At 37.5% G+C, this 18973-nt stretch overlaps 2 protein-coding genes across 2 annotated transcripts; one reads left to right on the top strand and one right to left on the bottom strand.

The window, feature by feature from the left end:
- LOC126056567 (uncharacterized) lies at positions 1–15623 on the top strand. Its single transcript, XM_064041008.1, has 8 exons — positions 1–128; positions 426–568; positions 1405–1476; positions 1886–1968; positions 2757–2876; positions 3179–3329; positions 5690–5796; positions 14019–15623. The coding sequence occupies exons 1-8, from the start codon at positions 1–3 to the stop codon at positions 14661–14663; spliced, it is 1449 nt and encodes a 482-aa protein (XP_063897078.1). The 3' UTR covers positions 14664–15623.
- LOC135118630 (uncharacterized) lies at positions 9092–13877 on the bottom strand. The gene is made up of 5 exons (XM_064041159.1): positions 13226–13877; positions 10589–10795; positions 10235–10351; positions 9463–9579; positions 9092–9241 (listed from the first exon to the last, which is right to left on the bottom strand). Exons 1-5 carry the CDS (start codon positions 13263–13265, stop codon positions 9093–9095), a joined length of 630 nt encoding a protein of 209 aa, XP_063897229.1. The 5' UTR covers positions 13266–13877; the 3' UTR covers position 9092.
- Positions 15624–18973: the final 3350 nt, after the last annotated feature.

Raw genomic sequence — 18973 nt, 5'->3', positions numbered from 1 at the left:
ATGACAATGATGAAGATGAATTTACTTTTAGGTTCTAAGCGTTACACAGTAGCCGTGGTGCTCGTGACAAGACAGATAGCACTCGGAGCTGCTACTGAAATAGACGAGTTGCCTAAAGATGACTTCAGGTAAATACAAGATCTAATTAACATATTTCTTACTTATTTAAATATTTAACTCGTAAGGAATAATATTTTGGAGGAACCTTATCTTGACGGCTACATCCCCCGCAAACAATGCGTTAATTTTTCTTTATAAGTATTTCACTTGCCCCAAATCTATTTTATTTCATGATGCTAATAAAGATAGCTCATTCATCGAGGCAGACTACTTTTAATCTCGATGCGTTCAGTAGTTCCCACGGAGAGTAGACGGAGCCGCGAGGAACAGCTAGTTATCTATAATATGGTTATTGTTTTGGCCAGGGCCCGAGCTCGCGTGGTCATTGGCCGTAACTGCAGCGGGGAGTCGATCGGTGTCCGGGACTACTCCTTCCACCCTGACTACCGGAGAGGCTCCTACAGCACCCTAGCCATGATACAATTAGAAACTGATTATTTGAGAATGCGTAAGACTTATGAATAAAATATATATATTATATGAATATAAAAAGTTGTGTTGGCCTATTAGGTAAAGACCTCTCGCGTATGAGAGTGTGGGTTCCATTCCAGGTCAGGCAAGTACCAAGTTTTAAGTTCTAGGTTTGTATGTAGTTTCTAAGTATACCTTGGACACCAATGGCTGATAAAAGGTGGATGATAACATCTTGAGGAAACCTGGACTATAAAAACTGAAATTACCAACCTGCATTGAGCAAGCGTGGTGATTAATGCTCAATCCTTTCCCATGTGAGAGGAGGCCTGTGCCCAGCAGTGGGACGATAAAAAGGCTGTAACAGGAAGAGTTACATCATTTTTATGTCTTGATTGAAGGACTTGCGCCTTTATAGAATTAGACTACATTGAGTGAGCCGAACATTGATGGAACAAACGTCACACAACGTCCATCTTATTAGCGGATTGTAAGTTAACTCTTTGAACGGAGCGGACATTAAATCAGTCAGGATGATCCTACTGTGGTGCTATTAGTCACTAAAATAAATATGGCGTCAAACAGCTCGCACAGATGGCATTGTTTCTTTATTGGTTTGGACTCGCGGAACATTACAATGATGAGGTATCCGGCCGGTGGCAGACCGGGTAAAAAGTTTGTTCGAATTCACGATTACCTTCAAAATAAACTGACAATCACCAGTTTTGGCTGACAGTGTATAGCGATGCTTTCTAGTAACCAACGCCATCATTGTTCCTAGCTACATGACGGGTATCGGATATTTTCTTACGTCATTTCAACACAGAACAAGAAAGCTTTTTTGAGCAAACAGGCTTTAAATTGTGTTTTCAGCATTGCGTCCCATCTGCCCACCCCCGACACACTTCGAGGATCAGAAGTTTTATGCAATGATATTATCTGAAAGTAAGTAGGCAGCTTTCAATTATTTTTATATATTATACTAGCTTTTGCCCGCAACTTCGTTCGCGTGGAATAGTGACTACCAGCAGATTTTTGATTTGACCAATAGATGGCGCTATATGTCCGGAATATTTTTTTTTATATTTTTTTTTTGTAATAAAAGCTATCCTATGTCCTTTCTCAAGTTTCAAACTATGTCTGTACCAAATTTCACACAAATCGGTTCAGTAGTTTAGGCGTGAAGAAAAGACAGACAGACAGACAGACAGACAGAAAGACAGACAGACAGAGTTACTTTCGCATTTATAATATTAGTTTGGATTATACTGAAAATTCAAATCATACGAGTATGTTGTGACCTGACTGATGTAAGTTTATACAAACCTGTGTTAATAATGTTCTTAATTTCTAGACTGCGCTCAATCCACCGTGCGGATTCATAAAATGAAATATGTATCTCCCGAAGAATGCAAGGTTTTTTACAGGAGATCAGGGGTTAGTATTTGAGAAATTATTTTCAAATATAAATATGTTCTTCAAATCAGAACATTGAACAACGGCAGATAATGCCATTCAGTGCGTATACGCTCGGTTCAACTAAGCGCGACAGAAGTCCGCTAGTGTAAAAGCGCTGTAAGTATTGGTAGCAATAAACGCAGTAAAACTGAACCAGATTGTTATCTATTAAGGTCAAATTAACATCACACTTCACGTTAATACCAACTCAAAAATTCGTACTTTGTCTTGAGTCAACAAAACATTTAAATATTTAATCAGCACCTTTTCAACGCAAGGTCCATCTTCAACCACATCATCACTGACCATCAGGTGAAGTTGTGGTAAAATGTTTGCTCATCTTTGGAAACTGCAAAAATTGTAACAGTTTAGAAAACATTAGAAAAACAAGCTTTAATAGAATAGAATAGAATAACAGTTTATTTGCAACGGAATGTAGGTACAATATAAATACAGATGCTACAAAAATGCAATTGGCGATCCTTGTACATTCTACCTTAGGCATGCACAAATAGAAATATTAATAAATGCACTTAGAAATTATTTTAAGACTACTAGCAAGTCCAAACACAGCTATGATACTATGTGCTATCATGAAGTTCTAAATCATATCTTCCAGCTCCGGGATCAGATCAGTTCGACAGTACCATATTGTTGTCTTGTCATTAGAACTTACTTAGATTCCATTACATTGTCTTATTATTTTAATTTTAATCTAGATTTCATAAGGTTTTTTCTTAGACTTACCTACCTACGTTTGTTCACAGCTGGACTTAGATACAATGTGGCCGATGCATACGGCCTGCGCTAGAAGTGTTACGGGAGGACATTGCGTGTGGCGGAGCGGAGCCATCCTAGTGGTCAAGATTGATCGCCGCTGGAGACTGGTAACTTGACAAAACCCATCCATATTGATTTCTGACACTTACGGACCAGTTGGAGTTACACCTTCGTGCCTAAAGGCTCGTAAAGCCGCCGTCTCCGAAAGCTACTTAAAAATATATACTAGAGGCTGGCCAGGTCGTTAGTGACACTCCCATGGTCCAGCGGGGAGCGGCACGGTGACAGCTGCAAGACTATCCCGCGCGCACCTGTAGTCACGCTGCCTACAGCCCGCTGCCCGCGTGGACCATGGGAGTGCCAGTAACGAGCTGGCCAGGCCGTAATCATTGTTTTTGTTGACTTTCAGTTGGGTTTCGGTATTTACGGACCGGGTTGCCAAGCACCGGCCAGGTTCTTGGATTACAGTATGTATCACGACTGGGTGCGACGAAGCGTTGACTTGATTGGCAGGCCGGCTGTTACTAAGATCGCCCAAAACCACCTCATATTAAGAAGAAGTGAGTTCTTGAGCATCACTAGCTTATGTTGTCGAAACTACTTTTGGATAGCCTGTATGTCATTCTGATATATGAGCTATATTACTGCAAAGTTTCAACCAAGTCTGTTGAAACAGACAAACTTAAACATTAAATAGGACAGAACTTCAGCCTAAAGAAAACTTAGGCCTATGTTACATATAGATTCTGTTATGGCACCATGGATCTCCGTGGATGGCACTTACACAATAACTTGAGCAGTGTTGCACAAGTTATTGTGTAAGTGCAAAACCAGTATAATGGATTATTTATTAATTCAGTATTTTAATAAATCTTTCGAAAGAACTCCGTTATACTGGTTTGCTTCAAAGCAGACTGCTCAAAAATTACTCAAGAGAAAAAAATGCCTGAAATGCTTTCTCATCATTTTCGTCTTTTCGTACACCTTTGAAATTGTTATAGAATAGTACTTAATAAACAATAATTTACCCGAAATTTATAGTTACCTTTGGCAATGTTACAGGCACCCTTCTAAATTACTATACAAGGACCATGTTTTGGAATCTGCAGTTGGATGCCAACAGGGTGACCCCCTTGGGCCGGTCATTTTCAGCTTGGCTATTCACCCCATAATAGAGAAACTAAATTCAAAATTTAACGCCTGGTATTTGGATGACGGGACCCTAGGAGGAGATAGTGAAACTGTTTACCAAGACCTCATATTCCTAAAAGAAAAATTTCATTCGATTGGACTGGATCTAAATTTATCAAAATGTGAAATTTTTGTTCCTGACATCCCGGACAGACAGACAATCATATCAAAATTTAATGTCATAGCACCTCAAATTAAAATTCTGGACGAAACATCATTGCACCTCCTAGGTTCACCTATTTTGGAAGAAAGTTTCACAACATTCATAGATAACAAAATTTCAAATTTTAATGACATTTCGGATAGACTTTTTAAAATTAATCTTCATTCGGCTTTTACCTTAGTAAAATACTGTTGTTTTGGCCCAAAATTTATATACAACCTTCGCTCCTCTCCCTTATGGAAGCAGCCACATCTTTTAGACAGAATTGACCAAATTATCCGTACTACTCTTACATCTGTTTTTAATTTGGCCTTGGACGACCGAGCGTGGCTTCAAGCCACCCTTCCGATCAGATTCGGTGGCCTCGGTGTCCGCAAAATTTCCAGTTTAAGTCTACCGGCGTTCCTATCCTCGGTCTGCGGCACTAAGGAGTTGACCTGAAAAATTTTAGCCCCTTCACTGGTCGATTCTGAGGTGCCGTGTCTGACTGATGGCATGAACGCCTGGAAAGTGGCTTGCCCAAACACAGCCTTCCCTGAAAACCCGGCTTCCCAGAGACAGTGGGACGAACCGCTCTGCAGATTGACGAGAAATAAACTAATTGAAACATCTGTCAATACTGCTGAGCGTGCCCGCCTACTGGCTGTGGGAGAGTGGAGTCAGGGCTATGGCTTCACGCACTGCCGTCACCCAGCGTTGGGACCATGCTGGGTGACACTACATTCCGGCTCGCTACATGCCTACGCCTCGGCGCTCCCACTGCGGCTCCGCATCGCTGCCAGTGCGGTGAATCTGTGGACCGCCTTGGGCACCATGGTCTTTCCTGTAGCAAAAGTGCTGGTCGCATGGCACGACACGCCAGCATAAATGACATTATCCGTCGTGCTCTTGTCACCGCCGGAGTGCCAGCAATTTTAGAACCCAGAGGCTTGGCACGCGACGATGGCAAGAGACCAGACGGGATGTCTATAATGCCTTGGAAGATGGGAAGGTCTTTGGTGTGGGACGCAACCTGCGTCGACACCCTTGCACCTTCCCACCTTCCCAGTACGGCGAGCTGTGTCGGTGCAGCTGCTGCGGCCGCGGAAAACCTCAAGCGGCACAAATATGTAAACCTCACCGGTAATTGCATTTTTGAGCCGTTTGGGGTTGAAACCCTGGGACCATGGGGCCCAAGTGCCCACAGACTATTTCGAGAAATTAGTAAGCGATTAGTGGAGTCCACTCGTGACCAAAGGGCTGGCCTATACTTCGGTCAAAGGATATGCATTGCCATCCAGCGTGGCAATGCAGCCAGCCTTTTGGGCACGATCCCAGCTGACAGCGATGCGGATGAATATTTTGATACCTAGTTTTAATATTTCCCTATTATAGATTAATATTGATTATTATGAATAAATAATTTTCGGATAAACAATAATTGATCAACACTTAATAATTCGAAGTTTTTATTTATTTTCTCTCACTTTCGAACTATTTAATATTTCAAAAACTCGATAATTCGTAATATTTTAAAAGTCCCCCGAGTTTCGAATTAACGAGAGTCGAATGTAATTTGATTTTCAGCCACATCTAACGTACAGCGTTTCGGCGACTGCGATAGGGAAGAAATGAAATATGAAATTTTCACTGACAACATCAACTTGATAAATACGGGAAAACTAGCATACAATGTAAGTCTCTATTGACATCCTGATCATAAGCCTAAAGGCGTTAAAACTAACACGATGGGTATCCACGAAAAATACAATTGATCAACCCGTGTTAGTTTTGTCTGACCGATCATCTTGTTATGACGACTTCCTCCATTTTTCGGAAGGCACGTTAAATTGGCGTGTCCCAGCTGTATTTTTAACATCTTTGGCGTTAAGCATAACAAGTATGAGGTCGCCCGGATAACTGGTTGGAGTAGGTCAGAGGGGCGGTTGCTCCATGTAGAAAACCGGTACTCAGCTGCATCGTGTGAGACGGCAAGCCGACCACAATATAGTTGGGATAAGACTAGGCAGATCATCATCCTCCGAGCCTTTTCCCAACTATGTTGGGGTCGGCTTCCAGTCTAACCGGATTCAGCTGAGTACCAGTGCTTTACAAGAAGCGACTGCCTATCTGACCTCCTCAACCCAGTTATCCGGGCAACCCAATACCCATTGGTTAGACTGGTGACAGACTTACTGGCTACTGACTACCCGTAACGATTGCCACGGATGTTCAATGACAGCCGTCAAATGTCAGACAGATGTCAAAGACTAGGCCATAGAGTATAGTAAATAGATTGGGAATATGTTTGTGACACAATGTATCCAGTTGGCGAAAACATAAAAGTGATAAAATCTAAGTTTCACTAACTGGACACGAATTAAAATCTTGACGTGGCGAGTTGACGACATGATAAATGTACAAATTTTGAGTTTCACCAACTCGACACATTCGTGGTGAGTTTAGTGTGTCGAGATGACGAATAACCGTCTATAGATATTCTAGGGGAATTTGTTCATACGTACGTACTTACAAAATATAGCCACAGAATGTAGAAAATAGTTATTTATTGAAATATGGAAATACAACACAGATTACTACAACTCAACAGAACAACGTTATGTAGGAACATTTAGAAAGTACTTAGTAGGCGACCTGGAATTAAATAAAAATCATATTTACTTATGTTTATGTTTATTGTAATAAATTTGTGCTGAAAGTTTAGTTTCATCATCCTCATCACGATATTGGATTTTACCTGATAAAATTCGATTAATTGAGCGGCACCAACTATATACCAAAATATTTATTGTAATGTTTTCAAAAACATTTCTTAATTCTATCTTGTGGATATCGCAGGTGAAAGGATAATCCACAAATATGTCTAAAAACATTTTTATCTTTTCTTTTAATTTAGTTTTGGCACATTCTTTTCAAAATTTCTACTACAATATTTTGTATGTCTTTAAAACTTTTTCCGCCACTATATTGGGATACAACAGACAATGTTTTCCTTTTGTATATTCTTTTGCCCTTATATAACTATTTGATTTTAATTGACTGTCGCCAGTTAGTTCAGTTTTGCAGTGCCTGCATGATTTAGCAACTTTTTTAAAACATTTAGCCAGCACCCACCCACATACATAATTGGCCTGACCAGCATCAGCAGGCTCAGAATTTAAATTTATAAAAGGCACCTCAATTTCGTCATTTTCTTCTTGCTGAAATGGTAGAACCTCATTACTGGGAACATTAGAAGTGTTTTCTAAAAGTTTGTCTTCCAAAAAGAAACTCAATGTCTGAAGACAATCATTGTCATCATTTTCACAGTTAGCGTTAAGTGAATGGGGTGAGTTATAATTATTTAAAAGAAGTGATTTATAGGCACCTTCAAAGCTAATTGTGTTGGGTGCCGTATTCCTCACCCCAAAACTTCTAATGTTCCCAAAAAAATTTTCCAGTGGGTCCTGGTTAAAGTTTCTGGTCATCATTGTATCAAATAAATATTTTGGGATAATATTTTCCACAACTGTTGCATGCCCTCAATAGTACGTATAAAATTTTTATTGAAGGTACCGAACTCGTTTCAATTAATCTTATTTTATTTTCCTTTTCTTTTAACTTTAATAAATTTTATTGATTTTAATACCTTTTTGGCATTTTCCCATAATTCATGATGAGGAGAATTGTTTCTAACACCACATTTATACATTTTTCCATGTATCATATTAAATGAGCTTGAATTTAAGGAATCAAATAAATTGTCCATCATTTTGGTAAATGTAATTACTTGGCGGCACTCATTAGATAAATCGCCCCTAGCAGATAAATGTTCTGCAGCTGTAGCAACACTGCGGCTAAAAATTTGGGTTGCGTGTTTGACCTTCATTTTTTATTTTCTCCACATAAATATGTTCATCAGTTAGTTTCTGACATATTTTTAATTCACCATGTAATTTGTCCGCTTCATAAATTTTCTGGTAATATTCCCATTTTATCGTCTTTTCAACCTTTTCTTCGAAGTCGAAATATTTTAAGTCCTTCGTAAGTAAATTGTTTCTTACCCCTTTCAATAAATGAGGGACATCAAATAATGGGATAATTTTAGATTTCCCTACTTCCATTACATCATGTCTCCATTCCTTATTTTCTTTTATGAATTTTATTCTACTATCTTCAATAATTTCATTCACTACACTGACATTTACTGTGCTTTGGTCGCACACTGTGCACAAAATATTAAGCCCTGTACCCTGAACATATTTAATGACTTTTATAGTCAAGGCTTTTAATTCTGCTTTGTTAACAGAATTTGTAAAAAAGTATGCAACAGGCTGTTTAAATTTTTTCTTTAATCCTTTGACCATGTAAACTAAAACATGGTCAGCAATTTTTTTACTACGCCAAGCGAATCCCTTTAATTTATCCTTAGATCCGTCGTAATGGATCTGCGGCGATATTGACATCTCGTCAAAATAAGACAGCAGAGGCGATCTTCTGGACTTAATTCCTTCACAGTCTTTCTCATTTTATGAATAAAAACTTATTTAGCCCCGACTCTATTTCAATTTTCGCAAGAAGCCTTTTTAATGATTTTATAGAGGGCAATGTAAAGTATTTATATAAAAGAGTATAACTCTTGGGACTCTTTTTGTACATGGAGAGAGACAAAACTTTTTCCTTTAAAGTAAACCTCCGCCCACGAGCTCTCTTGTGAGTTTGGGTGTACTGCATGTTTGTGAATATTTTTGCTGCAGTTGTCATATTTCTCGTTATTTTTTTTAAACAATTTGTATTGCTAATTTTATCAACGCTGGCTAATCTTTCTTTCAAACTACTACTCCGTTTACGTAACCGAATAATTTCGGTTTTTAAATTCTTCATTTGGAATCTTGAAATCTTTAATTCATTCTCCAGCGATGAAGTTGATTTCAGTTTTCTGCAAAAAAAACTTTTACTTTACTACTTTCCACACCCAGATAAAAGTAGCCTATGTATAAACATTTTTTTTGGATATCTTATGGTATAAACTACATTGGCACTTACTTTTGTCTCCTTTAAGTTTCCGTCTTTGTTGTATACCATGTTTACTGCAATAATTATGTTCTGCTGCTATAACACACGCATTGGGAGGTGCAGCTGAAAATAAAATAATAATAATTCACCATTGTCATTGTAAACATCAAAATTACTAGTGTGAGTTACATGAGGATTATTAACCTAAATTGTCATTACAATAAATCAAGTTGAAGTGTGTTTGTAATGACTACACAACAGTTACATATTACTTAATGCAGTAATTAATTATGGTAGCTAGTTAAACATAATTTGAGAATGTAGGTAGCCAAGCGTTTACATACCAGTGATTATTTGCTTTGATGTAGAAGGCAGATCCCATATATTATGTTCAGGCATAGGAAGTTCAGTTGGTATATGTGGAGTTGCAGGAGGCATATGAGCATCTTGTGATGGAGCACCTGGAAATAGTAAAAACAAGTCTAAGATCCCACTAAACAACAACCTTCACCGAGTTGGTTAAGGGGTGAATGAACAGTATTTTATATCCAATTAAATATTACTATACTGCAAACAGGTGGCCTTAAAGGTATCTATGAAAAAAATGAAATTTAAAAAGCGTCGCCCCCACCCAGAATACAAAGGGGGCGGGATTCTCCATCGCGATTAGCTCCGGTACCCGCCTGGGGTATTATTACTCTATTTCGTAGTCGCATTAAATTATATTAGGAGCAATGTTTTAAAACTTAAGAAAAAGAAAAGTTAAGAGGTGAAAGAGAGAAGGTGACTGCAGAGTACATATTTTAAAGTAATAAGATATATATTTTATCAGACACTGAAGAGAAGGTAAAGGGAAAGGGAAGGTTAGTTGGGAAGTTGGGACCGTTAGTTGGAAAGGGTTAGCCGAGGTGTTATGACTATATTTTCTGATGGTACCTCATGTTTACCAATTGGCACAGGGTCGTCTAGTTCTTACTGACTTCTTTAAGCGTTCATGCCTTCCCCCATCACGTCAAGGTGGCCCCATGGGGATTATTATTATAAAAAATGCAGTATTTAATTATGGCAGCTAGTTAAACATAATTTGAGAATGTAGGTAGCCAAGCATTTACGTACCAGTGACTATTTGCTTTGATGTAGAAGGCAGATTCCATATATTATGTTCAGGCATAGGAAGTTCAGTTGGTATATGTGGAGTTGCAGGAGGCATATGAGCATCTTGTGATGGAGCACCTGGAAATAGTAAAACAAGTCTAAGATCCCACTAAACAACAACCTTCACCGAGTTGGTTAAGGGTGAATGAACTGCATTTTATATCCAATTAAATATTAATATACTGCAAACAGGTGGCCTAAAAGATTTCAGTTCAGTTTAATTGTGAATAATTAAGAATTTTGTTTTCTTAATGGCAATTTTAACTCAGTAGGTGGCATTGCGATCTAGTTCAAGAATAAAGATCTAAATCTTACCCTGAAGATGGAGAGTAGGAACAGCTATGTTATTTAAACGGTTGTTGCGATTCTTAAACTTGTCTGCAAAATGTATGTCACAGATGACTCGCTTTCTGTAAAATTTGATATCATCTGCAGTCTCCAGTTTTCCACCAACTATATTAACCCAGGCTTTGAATAACTCAGGATTCTTTTCTGGGTGTGGAAATTGATGTTGTGTCACACCTGAAAAATAAATTACAAAAATATGAAGTTTGTATGCTGATATTGTATAGTGTATGTATGAATGAATACCTATTACCTATGTATGTGTGCGCGTGTCTATCTATGTATGTCTATCTTATTAAATCATGTATCATTTCATATGGGATTCAGTAATAAATGGTTACTCGTAAGGAACTGTGTTTCTCTAAACGCCCAACCTTATAATTGACTGAGTTGGTATCTCCCGTGATGACAAGTTTATCCGGATGACTAGGAGCTTTCAGGAGCACGATTCTGGGGCCCGATTCTGTTAAGTTAATAATGTCAAATTGAATAGAAATTGCATCGCAACAGCTTTTTTAACCATATCGGGCATTCTGTTACTAATATAAGACCAATCGTATTCCAACGACATTCGATTGGTTTGCGATTGGTCTGCCATTTTGGTCTATATTACCATAATATTCTTAGTCTATATTGCCATATTATCGTAATCATTTGCAGACAAAATGATTCATTATTGAATGACAGAAAGGATAAAACGTTTATTTCAAAGAAAAATTGCGCAGAATCCTGCCCTGCTAATTTTACTTTAGCGACATGCGATTCACATCCGACTGAGATCCAATCACGACTCAATTACGATTGAAGCGTATGTGGCATTCCACTATTTTTCTTTTAAATAAACGTGTTTATCCTTTTCTGTGATTCAATAATGAATCATATTGTCTGCAAACGATTTACGATTGCAATATGGCAATATCATCATCCTCCGAGCCTTTTCCCAACTATGTTGGGGTCGGCTTCCAGTCTAACCGGATTCGAATTATTCCCAACTATGACCCGCCCCGGCTTCGCACGGGTAACAGTATTTCTCCATTATTTAATAGATGTTATTATACATAAAAACCTTCTCATGAGTTACTCTATCTATTAAAAAAAACCGCATCAAAATCCGTTGCGTAGTTTTAAAGATTTGAGCGTTCATAGGGACATACAACATGACACATGACAGAAAAAGCGACTTTGTTTTATACTATGTAGTAATAGTCCCTCTAGCTGTCCTCCGGGTGATGGAATTGTCTTCCAGTTATGGGTGACAATTTTGAAAACTGACTAGAGGGGACAAATGGGAAGTCTATTTCTCAGTTGTCACCGGGGGGGTGACATTTGCTACGGTTCCTTCTTCCTTCCAAAGAAAAAAAAATGTAATTACCATAGATTTCAGGTTTTTTATTTATTATGCTACATAGAATCTTCCAAAGAAAAAAATGTAATTATCATAGATTTCAGGTTTTATTTCTTATAACAAACAACATTGTGTTTCCTTTAATAGGTACATCACATATTATTAATTTCTATTAACACCAATCGTTTTCTTAATTTTATTTAATTTAACAAGATTACAAACTGTGTTACAAATAAGCATGCGACTAATAAGCACTTTTAACTTAACCATTAGTGATTATCTGTGATTAGTATTAATTAAAGTTATCTGTGATTGTGCCTATTATAGGAAACATAATGTTGTTGTTTTTATAGTAGTATTAACTACTATAAAAAATCGATTTTGTAAGCCTGTTGACATTGTGTTAGTTAAAATAATAATATATATATTTTTATGTGATTCTATGTAACATAATAAATAAAACCTGAAATCTATGGTAATTACATTTTTTCTTAGGAAGGAAGAAGGAACCGTAGCAAATGTCACCCCGGTGACAACTGAGAAATAGACTTCCCATTTGTCCCTCTAGTCAGTTTTCAAAGGGAACAGTCGGCACAAATTGTCACCCGGTGATAACTGGGAAGACAATTCCCGGCTGTCACCCCGAGGACAGCGCTAGAGGGACTATTGGGAATAATTCCGGATTCAGCTGAGTACCAGTGCTGTACAAGGAGCGACTGCCTATCTGACCTCCTCAACCCAGCTACCCGGCAACCCGATACCCCTTGGTTAGACTGGTGTCAGACTTACTGGCTTCTGACTACCCGTAACGACTGCCAAGGATGTTAAATGATAGCCGGGACCTACAGTTTAACGTGCCATCCGAAACACAGTCATTGGTTTCTAAGATATACTTAGAAAGTACATACAAACTTAGAAAAGTTGCATGGGTACTTGCCTGACCTGGAATCGAACCCACGCCCTCATACTTGTGAGGTTGGCTCTTTACCCACTAGGCCACCACGACTTTGAGGCAATATGGCAATATAGACTAAGAATAATATGGTAATATGTACCTATAAACCAAAACGGCAGACCAATAGCAACCAATCGAATGTCGTTGGAATACGATTGGTCTTATAAATATTAGTAGCAGAATGCCCGAAATGGTTAAAACTGATATTGCGATTTAATTTCTATTCAATTTTGATATTAATAACTTAATGATACTATTAACAGAATCGGGCCCTAGGTACTATGAACTTGATAAAGAAAGCACTTACCCGGGTTGTGTGAACATCCCAATTCGCACCGCCTCGGCATGATTATATGCACTCAAACAAGCGTCTCTAATCGCTAATAACACAATAACAGTGTCTATTTCACAAATATCACAAAAAAGGCGTCTTTATCGCAAATAATACTAAACACTAATGGCGTCTTTTCGCAAGTTATGTGAAACAATGAAACAGAGGAGCACAGCTCAACTCACTCACTAATTCACCGAAAACACAGCGGATGAGTAAAACTCAAATCAACGCAAGTCAACAGCAGAAAACACTTAAATGGACGAAAACTTAACACACAAATTGTATGTACTGTACTCGCCATTAAAATTCAAATTCTAACTTCAGCATTGGCAGTTGGCACGGTTTATTGCCAACCAAAAAAATAATTATAGAAAAATAATTTATGTATATAAAATAGTGTACAGATTTAATAAAAATAATTGATAGATTTCCTACGTAATACTAATATATAAAATAATTTTTAGATTTCAATAATTTTAGTGATATTTTATGGAAGTTAATTTTTGATTAAAGAGCCATCTATTATCACTTGAAGATATTAAATACTTTAGGAAGAGGATTGCAGATGGCGCTTTTCTAAATTTTTTACCGAAATCTAGTCAAGTACGGCAGTGACCAGCCCCTGGACTAGGCAGATGATCAGAATTAAACAACCAAATAAAAGGCTCTTTATAACATTAGCTACTCATAAACTTCACAACAATAGTCTGTACGTATACCTGTCTATAGCTGAATCAGATTGATATTTTTCCCTTTTTTTTCTCAGCTAACCATAGTGTCGGCCTTTGAATACTCGTGCATAATCTTCAAAGCTACAAGCGGTGACGACCCGGCAGGTGCTGTACCTATTGTGAACCTACGGAGGTGGTGCACCGGATCAGCCGGACTCTGCATGGGCGGCTTCCAATACCTGGATATTGACTTCTTCGTAGAAATAGAATTCGTCACAAGTGTAGACTTGCGCGTTGGTATATACGGCAAACAACCCAAAACCATAGACCCGGCTCAAGCGTATATGTTTCTTAATGAAGCTGCACCTTATCCCGAAATTGAACCGTATGTTGTAATCAGACACAAGTATCTGGGTATGATCAATGATACACGATATAGCCTGTACGGTAAGAAGGAAATGATCTTCCGACATAAAAACTACCGTGGCCCGGTACTGACTACGACAACGAGACGGACGAGACGGACGAGACGGACAACGACGACGACGACACCCACGACAACTACGACAACACCGACAACTACGACAACTACGACAACTACGACAACTACGACAACTACTACGACAACGACGACGACGACGACAAGACCGACAACGAAGACAACGAGGACACCGAGGACACGAGGTCCAACGACAACACCGGATTTTTGGAATGAGCTTTTAAGAATGAAAATGAAATGAAAAACCTTTATTCGCAGAGGCATGGTAAATATAAAGGGTAGTAAAACAAAATGATGCCCGTTTTCACCAACGATTCCTTAACGTTTAGGGCAACGTTAAGCCCTTACGCCCTTATTCTAAGTGACACTTAGACGCGACACTGAGCAGTTGTAATGTACTAGATATTACGGAGGCCGCCACACAGAGCCGTCCCGCTCGGCGCGACGTGACGCGACGATCTTGTACATTGTGTCGCGTCGCCGTCCCGTCCCGCCGCGCCGCGGCCGCTGTGTGCAGAATCCTTTAAAGTTTTAAGGGACATTTAAACTTTGGTGAAAACCAAATTCGTATTAAGTGTTCCCTAAATGCTCTTAGGGGATTCCTAAATTTAGGTATTTGTTGGTGAAAATGGGCATGAGTCTCAAAGCAAATCTCGCCTTCAGTAATCATGCCAAGATTAATTTCATAAATTAATGTTTAAACTTATACTCACTGGTACAAACCCATTTTCTACTCGCTTGAGAGCTCGGTTTCATCTGCGTCCCGGGATAACTGCTTCCCGCAGCCGGATGGTGACAAAAACCTTCTCCCGGGAGTAAGCTACTTCCTCTCTTATTTACATTTAATCGGCCTAGCTGTTCACACGTGATGGCGTGAAAAAGGGATATAAGGATTCATTTGTATACCTATACTTACATTATAAAGCTGAGTTTGTTTCTTTGTTTGTTTGAACACGCTAATCTCAGGAACTACTGGTCCGATTTGATTTTTTTTTCAGTGTTACATAGTTCATTTATCGAGAATGGTAATAGGCCATATATCATTACGCTAAGATTAATATGAACGGATCAGTAATGAATATTGTTCCAAAATCGGGGGATTTTTTGCTCTATTGAGAGCTTCTGCTGCGTGCGCTGAGCAAATGGTAAACTTTCGCAAAAATGATGTATGACTGGGTTGTTCCCCTTTAAAAGTCCTAAAAAAAACCGTGATATCATATGTCTATCTCTTAGGGTTGGCTCACTGTAACCCTTTTTCAAAATTCTTTACTAGCGAGATGTTTTTATAAACATGATATTGATCACAAGTCTTTAATTTAAAACAAAATTGTCGTGTACATCGTTCGATTCACATCAATATCTTAGGAGGTAAAGCAGTTTTAAAATAACCAACACAGCAAACAAAACGGCAAAATAATGATCGAGTACTGCACGCACAATCTGCTCAGCCGAGGACTACTGAACCGGTTTGGAAAATTCTTTCACCGTTGGGAAGCTACAATGTCCCCGTGTTACATTGGCCTTATTTTACCCGGGTACGGGAAGTCGTTCCCACGGGACGAGAGTAAAACCGGGTAAAACGGGTAAAAGCGAAATACTACACACGGATTAATTACGAAATCTCAGAAACTTAAACTCCTACCAACTTGAAGCACTTTTCTTCCTTTTAAATCTTGTCATAGGGAGCTCTCTATTCGCTCTAGGATTATTGTTAGATGTATTAATTACCATTAACAAACTTATGCCAAAAGAATTGGAGTATGTTAAGGTCCGAATATATTATGAATATAAACAAGTATGGAAGGAGACAACATGCTGCGCCGACCCCAAATAAAATTAGGATAAGGGATGATGATGATTAATTACCATCATTCGACTATTTTTCATTCAGAATCAGAATATTTATTTGTTAAACATAAGTGTTATTCTGTATATACGGATCTTGTTATTATACATATTAAAGCTTAGTAACAAATTAGTTATACATATATACTTTGTTTATAATTAACTTTAAAATATACAAGGTGTTGATTTGCATTTGTGCCATAGTTCAAGAGGAGGACATACAATGCGTAAATAATCGATTGGAATTACAGTAGATGGGAAATAACTAATATGCACTGCTTTTTTTGTCATTGTAATGTCGTGGTATTTCCGAAGTAATCCAATTTTATGAATGAAATTTATGAGTGATCGTTGCGTATGCTTTGTGTTTGCGTTTGTGTGAGGGTGCAGCACGGTTTTAACGCCAGTAACAAACGCGCCAAGTTTAAATAAGGCTAGATGACATTTACGGAATTCCGAAAAAAAATTACGTACCAATTTTTTTATTGATTTGAGTCGAGAATCATTAGCATAATTACCTCCTTGAATATGGCACGGATGCAAATCAACAGCTTGTATACTCGTATAATATGCTGAAAAACAAATCTGTTCAGCTATTTACAGACGGTACCAATATGCAACTTCCAAGTACAGTTTCCGTTCAAAATTGTAACTAATTTAGCACTGCGTTGATTTGTTAACTGTTCTCCGTTGAACTCAAGTTTGATTTTTGTGTCACTTGCTTATACTTAATTAGAAAATTGTATGAAGTTAGTTTTGACAGATCTATTTGTAGATTATTAACATTTAGCCAATCAAAAGTCTTATTTAAAGTAGTAATTATTATTTCAGTGTGATTATCTTTCCTAACTTCTGGTATAATTATGGAAATATCGTCCGCAAACAACGCATGGATTTATATTAGGTAACATTAGGTATATCATAAATATACAAGAGAAACAATAGAGGTCCTAAAATGCTCCCTTGGGAAACTCCTGCTACATTAGTAAGTGGAAAACACGAAATTTTTATTTATATTATTATATTATTTCTACGCACTGCTTTCTATTATTTAAGTAACTTCGAACCAGTAAAGGGCTGGACACCGAAATCCATATTGTTCTCATTTACTAAGCAGTTTCTCATGGTTAACTAATTCAAAAGCTTTGCTCATGACTAAGAACACGACAGTTCAGTACTTCACTTTAGTTTCCATGTTTATATTAGTATTAGACATGAATTTAATGATTATTTTGTTTACTTTGAATGTATATACTAAGTTTTTATTCTAGTTTTATGTTGTTCACTTTTAGATTTGACGATGATGGTATGTTGGATTCAATAATTAAACGAATAAAATACTTTTAATAAACACGTGTTTTTATTTGAGATTCGCCATAGAGAGATTTTACAAGCAAGTGTTACCATAGATGAAAATCATAGGTAATACAGAAGGGACAATTTTTTTTAATTACATCCCTCTCACCAAATTGTGACCCTTCATTCAAAGTAGATTAATAAATTTCAAAACAGTAGTACAAACACTTAAACTGAAAAGAGTAGTAGAAACTTAGTCTTTATTCACAAAGTTTACAATAGAATACTCTCACATGAAGAATACTGAAAATGTCTTCTAAATATCTTCAAATCTTTGTAAATATGTCAGCATATTGCTCCTTGGTACAAACATACTCCAAATCTAGTTGTTTGTTCGTAAAATCTTTTATAAAATTATGTTTAACTTCATGTGTTTACAGCGGTTATGATAATCTATATTTTTAATCAAAAAAATTGCACTTTGATTACTATCAATACACAAAGCTATGGAATCTTGGCATAATCTGCATCACGATATGCTTGCAACTTATTTATTATCATTTAAAGATCTGTAACACAAACCATAATGTTTCCTTGCTTTTCAATATTTCATTATTTTTTTTACAACATTCCATTGTGTATGGTCAAAATTATTGAGATGTCTAGTCATCAGACTTTTATCTGCTTACTATTGCCAGATAGATGCATTAGCAAACCCACTGCCTGTTGATATGGGATATTCTGGTCAGGGGCAGCTGAGCTCTTTTCCAGAGTTCTATGAGTTTCAAATGTAATGGCATTCCAATTAGCATTCTGCATATTTTTACATAACAGCTTCTCCTCAATGTAGGCAGCTTGATGAAGAAAGATACAATCTTTGCACCCTTCTATTTGTAGTCCAACAAAGTTACTAGGTTCACATTGTTTAATTTAAAAATTCTTACTTAACTCACACATGATCTAAGGATTCTTGTGAATATGATATCAGAAGCCCATCATCTACATATAGTAACAAGTATACCTACTTTCTTATTGTTTATATTACCAATGTACACACATTTATCAGCATGGATATTTTTTAAAACCAAACTCCTTTAGTAGACTATACAATTTTTGATTCCAGCATCGAAGTGCTTGTTTAAGACCATAAAGTAAACGATTAAGTTCACAAGCAAAGTCTGTCTAATAAACAGTATGTTGGCAAAGATGAACTGTGATGCCAGAGCAAGAATGACAATTTCTTTAAACAACTCTTTAAGGGAACAACCTGGTATTTTGCTCGAATAGCACGGTTTTAGAAAAAAAAATATTCTCTATATTAGTGGCTTTGCCCTACAATAGAAGATCGTTGGACATGGAGCTATAAAAATAGCTGCAATACATTAATTGAACAGTGTCGACGTCAGTGAA

This window comes from Helicoverpa armigera, chromosome 24 (genome assembly GCF_030705265.1).
Source record: "Helicoverpa armigera isolate CAAS_96S chromosome 24, ASM3070526v1, whole genome shotgun sequence".
Taxonomy (NCBI): Eukaryota; Metazoa; Arthropoda; class Insecta; order Lepidoptera; family Noctuidae; genus Helicoverpa; species Helicoverpa armigera.
This window is presented reverse-complemented; position numbering and strand designations above follow the sequence as displayed.

Coding starts and splice junctions, on each gene's coding strand:
- LOC126056567 (XM_064041008.1), top strand. CDS start 1: ATGACAATGATGAAGATGAATTTACTTTTAGGTTCTAAGCGTTACACA. Junction 1,969..2,756: donor TTTTTTACAGGAGATCAGGG/GTTAGTATTTGA, acceptor GTTTGTTCACAG/CTGGACTTAGATACAATGTG. Junction 5,797..14,018: donor CGGGAAAACTAGCATACAAT/GTAAGTCTCTAT, acceptor TTTTTTTCTCAG/CTAACCATAGTGTCGGCCTT.
- LOC135118630 (XM_064041159.1), bottom strand. CDS start 13,265: ATGCCGAGGCGGTGCGAATTGGGATGTTCACACAACCCGG. Junction 10,352..10,588: donor TCCTACTCTCCATCTTCAGG/GTAAGATTTAGA, acceptor TACTATTTCCAG/GTGCTCCATCACAAGATGCT. Junction 9,580..10,234: donor ATCAAAGCAAATAGTCACTG/GTACGTAAATGC, acceptor TACTATTTCCAG/GTGCTCCATCACAAGATGCT.